This window comes from Suncus etruscus, chromosome 14 (assembly GCF_024139225.1).
Source record: "Suncus etruscus isolate mSunEtr1 chromosome 14, mSunEtr1.pri.cur, whole genome shotgun sequence".
NCBI classification, from domain to species: domain Eukaryota; kingdom Metazoa; phylum Chordata; class Mammalia; order Eulipotyphla; family Soricidae; genus Suncus; species Suncus etruscus.
Genome location: NC_064861.1, coordinates 52,631,767 through 52,644,061, shown reverse-complemented (window position 1 = coordinate 52,644,061; position 12,295 = coordinate 52,631,767). Strand labels below are relative to the sequence as shown.

At 40.6% G+C, this 12,295-nt stretch overlaps 1 protein-coding gene and 1 non-coding gene across 7 annotated transcripts in view; both read left to right on the top strand.

The window, feature by feature from the left end:
* The window catches only part of CNOT1 (CCR4-NOT transcription complex subunit 1), a 121,535-nt gene that overhangs the window by 80,166 nt on the left and 29,074 nt on the right, over window positions 1–12,295 (top strand). For all 6 annotated transcript variants that reach the window (XM_049786117.1, XM_049786114.1, XM_049786118.1 and 3 more), the window contains exons 24-31: window positions 186–326; window positions 2,738–2,917; window positions 5,873–5,989; window positions 6,918–7,028; window positions 7,115–7,192; window positions 7,801–7,978; window positions 9,625–9,755; window positions 11,986–12,282. In XM_049786117.1, coding sequence (XP_049642074.1) covers window positions 186–326; window positions 2,738–2,917; window positions 5,873–5,989; window positions 6,918–7,028; window positions 7,115–7,192; window positions 7,801–7,978; window positions 9,625–9,755; window positions 11,986–12,282 — 1,233 coding nt within the window. The remainder of the gene's footprint in view (window positions 1–185; window positions 327–2,737; window positions 2,918–5,872; window positions 5,990–6,917; window positions 7,029–7,114; window positions 7,193–7,800; window positions 7,979–9,624; window positions 9,756–11,985; window positions 12,283–12,295) is intronic.
* LOC126029330 (small nucleolar RNA SNORA46) lies at window positions 4,359–4,492 on the top strand. The gene has a single exon (XR_007502946.1). It is a non-coding gene; the product is annotated as a small nucleolar RNA SNORA46 (small nucleolar RNA).

Below are 12,295 nucleotides of genomic sequence, written 5' to 3'. Positions count from 1 at the left end.
CTGCATTTTTCCTCCTCCCTTTATTATTTCCCTCCCTATATTTCCCAGTTTAATATCTATATTCTTGACAACACTTTGAATGCATAATCATAACACAGTTTGTAATTTTACACTAAAAAAGTTTTTCTGAGACCTGTCAAGCATGAGTTTATTTTGTCTATTTTATGTGCTTTATTCTATTTTAGCCTTCTATTAATACTACAAATATAGATACGTTGCTTGTGGCCACAGATCAAACTGAAAGGATTGTAGAGCCCCCAGAAAATATCCAAGAGAAAATTGCTTTTATCTTCAACAATCTTTCACAGTCAAATATGACACAAAAGGTGAGCATGATGTAGTAATTTTATTTAAGCATTTTATTTTTTGTAATGGATTGGATGATCTTTTGCAATTATATACTGTTTTTAATATTTTTAAAGGTAAAGATAATTGACACACAAAACAAAGGTATATGGATAAACACTAGGGTATTTTTCCATTTTATATATTTTGGGGAGGGGAGGTTTGAACACACCTGGCAGCGCCTGGGTTACTCCTGGCTCTGTGCTCAGAAATTGCTCCTGGCAGGCTTGGGGGACCATATGGGATGCTGGGAATCTAACCCAAGTCTGTCCTGGGTCAACCCTTTGCAAGGCAAATGCCCTAGCGCTATGCTACCTCTTTGCCTCAGGGTAAGGGGAACACATGGGATGCCAGGATTTGAACCGCCGTCCTTCTGTAGGCAAGGCAAACACCTTGTCTCCATGCTGTCTCTCCAGCCCATGTTGAAAAATTTTCATTTTAAAATTTATTTTTGGTGGTGGTGGGGGGGCACACAACTGTGCTTTGGGCTTATTCCTGGCTCTGTCCTTAGAGATCACTTCTGGTATGACTGGACCATATGGGATGTATAGTGTCAAACCTATGTTGCTTGCATGCAGGATGGGCACCTTACTCACTGTAATGTCTCTCCAGCCCCTGTGCTTATTTTAATAAATATTCTGAGCATTTATATATTCCTAATAACTGAAATAGACCTTATATATAGAATAAAGAATGGTGCCTTTTTTTTTTTTTTTTTGATAATATTCTTGGTTTATAGCCCATGAGATTCTCTTAATGAGTAGATTTTAAGATACGATGCAGGGGCCAGAGAGATAGCATGGAGGTAAGGCATTTACCTTGCATGCAAAAGGACGGTGGTTCGAATCCTGGCATCCCATATGGTTCCCTGAGCCTACCAGGAGCGATTTCTGAGCGTAGAGCCAGGAGTAACCCCTGAGTACTGCTGGGTATGACCCAAAAACTAAAAAATAAAATAAAATAAAATAAAATAAAGGGGAGGGGAGATACGATGCAAATGCCGTTTTTCTGAATTTTATTCTAATCGGAACAATTGAAGTCTTTTTAAACTATTTCTTCAATGTTTTATATTTTTTTTTTTTTTTTTGGTTTTTGGGCCACACCCGGTAACGCTCAGGGGTTACTCCTGGCTATGCGCTCAGAAGTTGCTCCTGGCTTGGGGGACCATATGGGATGCCGGGGGATCGAACCGCGGTCCGTCCAAGGTTAGCGCAGGCAAGGCAGGCACCTTACCTGTAGCGCCACCGCCCGGCCCAATGTTTTATATTTTAATAAGTAATTAATCACCATGAGATACACAGCTACAAAGTTATTTATTACTGAGTTTCAGTCATATAAGTACTTTTAAAAAATGTTAACTATTTTGGGACTGGAGAGGTGGCAGTAGAGGTCTGTCTTGCAAGTGCAGAGTCCCATATGGTCCCCCAAGCCAGGGGCATAGCCAGGAGTAACCCCAGAGCATCAAACGGGTGTGACCCCCCCCCAAAAAAAAACCAAACAAATAAAAAGTTAAATATTTTCATTTGGGGAACCATATGGGATGCTGGAGGATCGAACTGCTGTCCTTCCTTGGCTAGCGCTTGCAAGGCAGACACCTTACCTGTAGCGCCACCTCACCGGCCCCTAAATATTTTCAAAATGGTATCTTGGAAACAAATTTATGGAACTATTATTTTGGTAGAGATTTTTTTTGGCCACACCCATTTGATGCTCAGGGGTTACTCCTGGCTAAGCGCTCAGAAATTGCCCCTGACTTGGGGGAACCATATGGGACAGCAGCTGAATTGAACCACAGTCTGTCCTAGGCTAGTGCTTGCAAGGCAGACATCTAGCGCCACCTCACCGGCCCCTGGTAGAGATCTTTTTTTTTTTTTTTTTTGTGGTTTTCGGGTCATACCCGGCAGTGCTCAGGGGTTACTCCTGGCTTCATGCTCAGAAATTGCTCCTGGCAGGCATGGGGAACCATATGGGATGCCGGGATTCGAACCGATGTCCTTCTGCATGCAAGGCAAACGTCTTACCTCCTTGCTATCTCTCCGGCCCCTGGTAGAGATCTTTAATGAGAAGGTTATAGGTTGCTAATATTCTCTGTTAAATAAATAGTAGAGTAAGATAGGAATTAGAGATTGCATGTTTTGTAATTTTGAAGCTGAAAGTACCTAGAGAAACATCATTTGCAGATTGAAAAAATATATATTTGCCTTAACTAACTTAGAATTAAAAACTGTATTTCCTAACAATTACCTGATTGGGGAAAGATGTAGCATGAACAGCAAGGAACCAAGGAATTACAGGCTGTAGGAATGTTTTCAGAAGCAGCATAAAACAATTAAATAACATTCTTTTTGCCTTATTTTAATTAAGTGCCTTACATGTCCTATTGGTTTACTAGGTCGAAGAACTAAAGGAAACTGTGAAGGAAGAATTTATGCCTTGGGTTTCACAATACCTAGTTATGAAGAGAGTCAGTATTGAGCCAAATTTTCACAGCCTGTACTCAAACTTCCTTGATACCCTGAAAAATCCTGAATTTAACAAGATGGTTCTGAATGAAACCTACAGAAACATTAAAGTAAGTTCTCTTTGTTTCATTTTATTGTCCACTTTTGAGCATAGATAATTGGTATAGAAAAAAAGAAATAATTGGTGTGTTGTGTACCTTTTTTCCTATATGATATTATATGCTGTCTATATAAATTCTAAGGTTTGTTCCAAATATAGAAGTTTTTGAAGACTATAGTCTTAATATATATTCTTTGTCTGAAAAGAACCCTTATTAAACCACTTCTGGGGCATCACTCTCCAGCATTATTTATTGTTTATTTAGGATTTGGACCCCACCTCACAGTGCTCAGAAGTTACTCTTGGTTCTGTGCTCAAGAAATTTCTGGCCAGGTTGGGAAACATGAGCTGTCAGTGATCGAATCTGGGTTAGCTGCCCTACAAAGCCGTCTTAGCTGCTGTAACATTGCTCTGGTCCCTACATGCATTTTTTGTCTTTGTTTTTTGTTTATGTTTTTGTGCTATACCAGGCTGTGCTCAGGGTTTACTCCCAGAAATACACTCAGGAATCACTCCTGATGGTGCCTGGGGGACCACCTGGGATGGCAGGGATTGATCCCAGGATGGCTATAACGCTCCAGTTTCTCCAAGCATTTTTTAACTGCTTTTTTGCATTCTGAATTATTTACAGTATACTCCTTGTGCTTATTCTTGTGTTTAAGATCATTCAAATTCACTGTGTGGATATATATTGCTAATTTTTAGTGGTTTGTTTTATTAGGGTAGAGAGTAGGGGGTCTGGTCACACCTTGTAGTTCTCAGGGATTATTCCTGGCTTTGTGCTCAGGAATCACTCTGGCAGTGTTCAGTGAACCATATAGGATGCTGGGGATTGAACCTGGGTTGGCTATATGCAAAACAACACTCTATATCCACTGTGCTATTGCTTTTGCCCTACTTTTTAGATTTTCAATATCATTATTCCAAAAAAACAGTATTCTTGACTTGGCACTTGTTTGTGGTCTATTTAAAGATTCTCAACATTCTTCTTTGGTTGTTTGTTTTGTTTGTTTTTGAGCCATGCCCAGTAATGTTCAGGGGATTGCTTCTAGCTCTGCACTCAGGAATTACTCATGGTCGTAATTGGGATAAATGGGATGCAGAGAATCCCACTGTATTCTCTCTAGTCCTGACTCAACATTTTAAGATCAAATATAAAACTATGATTGTTTCTTAACTCAGGTATTTTATTCTTATAAGTGGTCTCTAATTTCTCAGATAATTTATTCAGGAGAATAACGTGTATCAGTATACATTCTTTTGGTACTCTTTGTTTTTTGTTGCTATGTCCGACACTGGCCTGGTCCTTTGGCATACCAGGACCTTGTTGTAGTGCTAGGAATTGAACCCAAGCTGACTGCATGCTGACAAGTGCTTAGCCCTTTGAACCATCTCCCTAGCTCCAGTTGGTTCATTTTCTCCTGTACCTTGGGACTTCCGGTTTAAGCCTCAGCACTATATTTAAACCAATGGATGGGATTTTTCCCCGTTCTTGGTTACGCTGTAGTGCAAAAGTATTCCTGACTCCTCTTGCACAGTTGACTTTCTTCAATTCTGCTGCTGCGATAAGAGTTAAGGAACATATCTATAGACAGCCTTTATTATCTGATAGCAGGAATGATTGGAATATATTGTCATTTGTAGATACAACAACTAAAGTTATTCGGGCCCTTAAAAAACTGATTCTTTTATTACTTATATACTTAGGGGTTACTTTTTTTTGTTTTTGTTTTGGGTACATGCCCAGCATTGCTCCAGGCTTACTGTTGGGCTTTGGATTCAGGAATTATTCCTGGCAGTGTTTGGGGATCATAGGGCATGATGAGGATCAAACCCACGTTAGCCATTTACGAGGCAAACACCCTTCCTACTGCACTATCACTCCGGTGGTGATGGTGGGGTGTTGCATGCTACTTCTTACTTAGTGCTCACAGCTCCCATTCTTGTGGAATCTTGAGTACCAATAACATACCAGGTCTCCCATAGCAAAGCATTTTGTTCACCCCTTTGAACTGTCTCTAACCTTAAAATTTATGTATCTTAAAGCATAAGATTGTTGTCTGAATTTAAATGAAATTTACTTCATCAGATATTTTGTAGATAAAGAGTTCCTAATTCTAGGTAAAGTTTTCAAGTTTTGAAATACTTTTTAGTGTGACCATATACAGTTATTGATGGAGGATAGAAATGGCTTCTAAGCATTAGTGCTCTAGAGGCCCAGGGACCCTCAGTTCTCAACCAACTATTCTGAAGGTTCAGCTGTAAGGCCACTTGGATGCTGGGATTAACCCAGCTACCGAGATAATGCTTAAGGACCTCCAGAACTGCATCTAGCAAAACTTGTGTGACCATATGGCACCAGAGATTGAACCAGGCAGGCCACATGAAAGGCTCACATTTTAACTTCTTTATTTTCTTTCTGGCCACTGCATTTTTTAGTTTTTTATACTTTGTGTTTTGCATGATGTCCCATCTACCTTTTTTTTTTTTTTTTTTTTGGTTTTTAGGCCGTACTCAGCTTGAGTGGGCTTATTCCTGGCTCTATACTCAGGGATCACTCCTCACAACGCTCAGGAGATCTAACCTGGGTCAGCCACATGCAGGGCATATACCTTACCCGTTGTACTATCTCTCTGGTATTTTTTTAAAATTTAAGATAAAGACAAATTAAAAATGCATTTTTAGGGCAACATCCACAAGTGCCTTCAGGACTTATTCCTGGCTTCATGTTGGGGGAGGTGGATGGGTGCTACATGTATCAGTGACCAAACCTAGGTGAGCCTCATGCATGGCAAGCACCTTCCCTGTGGTACTATCTCTCCAGTCTGAAAATAATACTGCTTTGATGTACATGCTTGATCTAATTTAGAGACATGTTCTCAGAATTGTTAACTGGAATTCATAGACATTCCATTACATTTTTCTTATGAAAATTTTCATTCTTCATCTATATTAATTATTTCAGGTTCTACTTACCTCTGATAAAGCTGCAGCCAATTTCTCAGATCGCTCCTTGTTAAAGAACTTGGGACATTGGCTTGGAATGATTACATTAGCTAAAAATAAACCCATCCTGCACACTGTGAGTTCCAGCTAAGCTTTATTGAAAACTTGAGACTGTGTAACATATTTTATGAAAAGTCTGTTTTATGATGCTGGGGATCAAATCCAGGGTCTCATGTATGCAGTTCTTATATTTTGCTACAGAGCTATATCCCTGGTCCATAAAAACTTTATTTTATTTGGAGGCTGTTGTGTTTGTTGAATTTTTGGTTTGACACCTAGTGGTGTCAGGGGCTAATTTTGGCTCTGTGCTTATGGTGACCTCTGAAGGATGGTTGTGGTTTGGGATGGTGAATTGGACTAATACTGGAGGTAGAATTGGATTCAGCCACCTTCAAGGAAAGTGCCTGATCTCCTGTATTCTCTGGTATAAATTAATTTTTTTTTTTTTTTTTGGTTTTTGGGCCACACCCGTTTGACGCTCAGGGGTTACTCCTGGCTATGTGCTCAGAAATCGCCCCTGGCTTGGGGGGACCATATGGGACGCCGGGGGATCGAACCGCGGTCCTTCCTTGGCTAGCGCTTGCAAGGCAGACACCTTACCTCCAGCGCCATCTACCCGGCCCCATAAATTAATTTTTGATTTGGAAGTTGTACCTGGCGTGCTTGGGGACTACTCACAATTCTAGACTTGGTTTAGAGGTAGGCTATGATTTCAGGAATTCAATACTGCCCTCCGACATGCTAAGCATGCTCTTGGGCATTTGAACTAATTTTGGTTCTTGAGGGCAAGATTTTGGTTATTTGGTGTTTGTGAGAACTTGCCATATATTTTAATTCTTTACTCAGGTAGAAACAGTAATGTAAGATTGTTAACTCTTTTTATTTGTTAATGGTATATTTCATTTGGCAAGATGCCTTTTTTTTTTTTTTTTTTTTGCGTATGTACTTTGTAAAGAGTTTTCAAGTACATTCCCAACTTTTAAAATGCTTATTTGATATTCTAGGACTTGGATGTAAAATCTTTGCTGCTAGAGGCTTATGTTAAAGGACAACAAGAATTACTCTATGTAGTGCCCTTTGTTGCCAAAGTCTTAGAGTCTAGCATTCGGAGTGTGGTGAGTAAGTTTTAGTAACTTATTGTAACTTGTAATAACAATTAATGAATGGTTTGGACCAGTTTAACGCAATAACATTTCTTTAGGTTTTTAGGCCACCCAACCCCTGGACAATGGCAATTATGAATGTATTAGCTGAATTACATCAGGAACATGACTTAAAGGTAACTAGTTTTGTATTTTTATCCTTCGAACATTTTTTGCTTTCATTTGTTTATTTATTTAAACACCATGATTACATCGTTGCTCATACTATAGTTTTTTCCCCTCACAGATAAAGTTGTTCATGATTCAGTTACAATCATACAATATATATCAACCTTCACCAGCGGGCATTTCCTGCGACCATTGTCAACAGTTTCCCTCTCACCCTCCCTGATGTTCCTCTTTTTTCCCCTCCCCCATCTCCTCTCCTTACCTCCCTCCCTCCAGTTTGCACTACTGTTAATGAAGCAATACCATGTATGTCCCTTTGTCCCTTTCATAGTAGACCTTCTTTACTCTGCACTCTCTGCATGGAGATTATTGTACTGAGTGAAATGAGGAAGAAGGATAAACATAGAATAATCTCACTCATCTGTGCAAGTAAAGACAGTGTGAGGATGATATCCAGAGACAATAGAGATGAGGATTAGGAGGACCAATCCATGTTGGGAAGCTTGCCACATTATTAAATTTTATAGTAAAGTCTGAGTATTTGGGTGGGGATTGTAACAATTGGGTATAAGTATGAAGAAAACTAAATTTATAACCAAATATTGGAATTATACAGTTAAACTTGAAGTTTGAAATTGAGGTCCTCTGCAAGAACCTTGCATTAGATATCAATGAGCTAAAACCTGGAAACCTACTGAAGGATAAAGATCGTCTTAAAAATTTAGATGAACAACTCTCTGCTCCAAAGAAAGATGTCAAGCAGCCAGAAGAACTGCCTCCCATTACGACCACAAGTAAGTATAAAGCTTAGCTGCGTTTGATTCTTAGCACCCCATTTGGTCCCCAGCACTAAGGTAGAAGCAAGCCTTGAGCACAGGTTGGGTGTGGCCTTAAATAACTGAGATTATAATGAACAGAAAGTTCTTTGTCTTTTTTGGCGGTGGAAAGATTTGAACCAGTGATGCTTAGGGTTTACTCCGGGTTCTGTGTTCAGGGACCACTCTTCATAGGCCCTGGGCTGTATGTGGTGGTGATGGTGGAGATTGAACCCAGGTTGGCCATAAATAAAACAAGGCAGGTGTTAGCTTTCTATACTATCTTTCAAGCTCAAGAGCAGATAGTTCTTTTAAAACGGTGCATTTCACCCATGTAACAAGTTATAATAGTCACATCTATGTTGTACTTAAACTATATATACCTTTTGGTGATCTTTTACAACTAGGGTTATTTAATTTTTAGTTTTGGTTTGGAGGCACATTCACCTATCCTCAGGGCTTGTTTTTGACTCCAAGCTCGGTACTAAATTAAATGGGGTTCTGGGGATCAAACCCTGCCCAATCATCTTCCCCACTTTTTGCCATCTTTCTATGTTTTTAATTTACATCTGGCTGTTCTCAGGTGCTACTTATGGCTTAGTGCTCAGGATTGCTCTTAAAAGTTGTTAGGGTAACCATGCAGTGGTGCTACCTTTGAATTCTGATCTCCTAATGCAAAGATTCAACTGTTTGTGAACTCTTTGAACTTTTTAACTGTTTTCCAGATATTTCTGAATTCTTAAAAATGAACAGTGTACCTTACTTGAATCCATTTGCATTTATTTGTGTCGTGTAAAACGTAATTAATAGTTAAATCTTGTAAGATTCAGCTACGGCAATTTCTCTTTGCATTGTTGAGGTATCAACATTGAATGACATGATGATGGCCTCTGGTTATCCTACAAACACGAGATAGCTACTCAACTAGAATATCCAGTGGAGTTAATTATATCTAGGTATTTTAGGGGGATTTACATGGTTAGACTCTGGTTAGAATAAACTAGCTTTTTTATACTTTAGCTGGAAATTTACAGATAAAACCATGGCAGAGACTAAGCATTCATCAGTAGTGAATAATCCACCAACGTTTGGACCAATAAAGTGGCATCATCTCTCAATTTCTATTTGTATTATAGGAAAATTATTGGCACAGTTTTTATAAAAATCACTGACATGCTTTAAATATTTATTGAGTAGGATTGGAGAGATTACAGGTAAAGACATTTGCCTTTTATATAGCTGACTTGGGCTCCCTTGTTCTCTTATACTCCATATAGTCCCCCGATTCTACCTTGAGCACCATGGGATATACATACCCTTTAAAAAAAAAATCCCCATTGCAGTGCACACAGATGACCTCTGTTTGATTCCTGGCATTGCATGTGGTTCCCCAAGCCAGAAGTGGTCCCTAAGTACAGAACTAAGGAGCAAGCCCTGAGCCTAGCTGGATTTTTCAAGAAAATTCAAAATCTTTTCTCATCATAATTTAAATTGGTAAAAATGTGCTCTGTGCCATTTTCTACCAAGATTAAAACAAGTACTTTAAAAGCCATTTTACGCCATTTATATTATAATAAGGTCGAGAAACAAGTTTTCACCAGCTTTTTATTTTATCTCATTTTCAGCAACTTCTACAACACCAGCTACCAGTACCACCTGTACTGCCACTGTTCCACCACAGCCACAGTATAGCTACCATGACATCAATGTTTATTCTCTTGCTGGCCTGGCACCACACATTACTCTAAACCCAACAGTAAGTAAATATTGCTCTGTTCCCTGATCTTGTACACTGTGACAAGGTAAACTTGCCATTTCATTTTGTATTCCTAGTTATATGCTTCTGTTACTGAGAAACAGTTTTTGGGTTGTAAATTCTTATTTATAGACCTATATTACTTTCTAAGTGAAACATTGTTTACTGATGTCAGCAGTTTGATTTTTCTCATTATAACAAAATAACATTATGGGTGCTCTGATATAAAAGTTTTTTTTCTACATTTTTCTCTATGCTAAACTTAATGGGAAGGTGTGGCTTACCTTGCACATATCATGTGGTCCCCTGGCCTGCCAGGAACTTCCCTGAGCATCACTGTATGTGCCCCCAAAACAACAAGAAAATGTGACTAGTCACCAGAAAGACAGTACAGGGATAAGGACTTGGCTTTGCACCCATTCCAGGTACCACAAAGATAAACTATGTACTGCAAGGTAATTCCTGAGCACATTAGCCAGAAATAAAAGTTGCCTATAGCACTTTTGGTTGTATTCTTTACAAGAGCAAAATACAATTTGAGGGGTTTTCTTTGGTGGGGCGTATTTGAGGCATAGATTTTTATTTTGCGTTGGGGGAATTATTTAGTCGTGCTCAAGCTTTTGTGGCTTGATTCAAGGACATGTTTCTGGAGATTGATCCTGGTCTGCCCTTTTGCTTGTAAAGCATGTACTTTAGCTTATTGAGATATCTTTGGTCCAAATGAGCTACAAATTTTAACAGGGTTTTTTTTTTTTTTGGCCACACCCTGTGACGCTCAGGGGTTACTCCTGGCTATGCGCTCAGAAGTTGCTCCTGACTTCTTGGGGGACCATATGGGATGCCGGTGGATCGAACCTCGGTCCGTCCTAGGCTAGCGCAGGCAAGGCAGGCACCTTACCTCCAGCGCCACCGCCCGGCCCCAAATTTTAACAGTTTTAACTGGATAGTATTATGTGTCACATGGCATAGTATATGGAATACTTTCCCTGTTGTTTCCTTAGTTTTTTGCTTTTTTGTCCCCCCCACCCCCCGGTTTTGTTTTTTTTTTGTTGTTGTTGTTGTTGTTGTTTTTGCTTTTGGTTTTTGGGCCACACCTGGCGGTGCTCAGGGGTTACTCCTGGCTGTCTGCTCAGAAATAGCTCCTGGCAGGCATGGGGGACCATATGGGACACTGGGATTCGAACCAATCACCTTTGGTCCTGGATCGGCTGCTTACAAGGCAAACGCTGCTATGCTATCTCTCCAGGCCCTCCCCTTAGTTTTTTTTTTTTTGTTTTGTTTTTGTTTTTGGGCCACACCCGGTAACGCCCAGGGGTTACTCCTGGCTATGTGCTCAGAAGTTGCTCCTGGCTTGGGGGACCATATGGGACACCGGGTTATCGAACCTCGGTTCGTCCAAGGCTAGCGCAGGCAAGGCAGGCACCTTACCTTTAGCGCCACCGCCCGGCCCCCTCCCCTTAGTTTTTAAAGTAAAAATCAGCCTTAAAATATTTCAACTCTCGGCTGGAGAGATAGCATGGAGGTAAGGCGTTTGCCTTTCATGCAGAAGGCCATCGGTTCGAACCCCGGTGTCCCATATGGTCCCCCGTGCCTGCCAGGAGCAATTTCTGAGCATGAAGCCAGGAGTACTGCTGGTGTGACCCCCCCCCCCCCCCAATTTGAACTCTCTGGGCCGGAGAAATAGCTTGGAGGTAGTCTGCCTTGCCTGGAGGTAGTCTGCCTAACTTGCAGAAGGAAGGTGGTTCAAATCCCGGCATCCCATATGGTCCCCTGAGCCTGCCAGGAGTAACCCTTGAGTGCTGCCGGGTGTGACCCCAAAACATATATATTATCAACCCTGTGTTTGATTAGTAACAAAAATGGAATTAGTTTCTTTTGGGTTTCTGCCTACCTCCTGATAGAACTCAAAGTAATACTCTTTGCTTTTTTGGGTCACACCCTGTGATGCTCAGGGGTTACTCCTGGCTATGCACTCAGAAAACGCTCCTGGCTTGGAGGACCATATGGGGCGCCGGGGATCGAACCAAGGTCCATCCATGATTGGCTGCGTGCAAGGCAAATGCCCTACTGTTGTGCTCTTGCGCTGGCCTTCAAAATAATACTCTTGGCAGTACTTGGGACTACAGGCAGTGTCAGACACCGAACTAGGTTCATATCCATGTAGAACAGATGGTTTTCCAGACCTGGTTGTTGTATTTAAACTATTGTTAACTTGTTTTTCTCCACCTAGATTCCCTTGTTTCAGGCACATCCACAGTTAAAGCAATGTGTACGCCAAGCAATTGAACGCGCAGTTCAGGAGCTGGTTCATCCTGTGGTAGATCGTTCTATTAAGATCGCCATGACTACTTGCGAGCAGATAGTCAGAAAAGATTTTGCCCTTGATTCTGAGGAGTCTCGAATGAGAATAGCAGCTCATCACATGATGCGCAACTTGACAGCTGGAATGGCGATGATTACGTGCAGGGAACCTTTGCTCATGAGCATATCTACAAACTTGAAAAATAGTTTTGCCTCAGCCCTTCGAGTAAGTTGGTTAC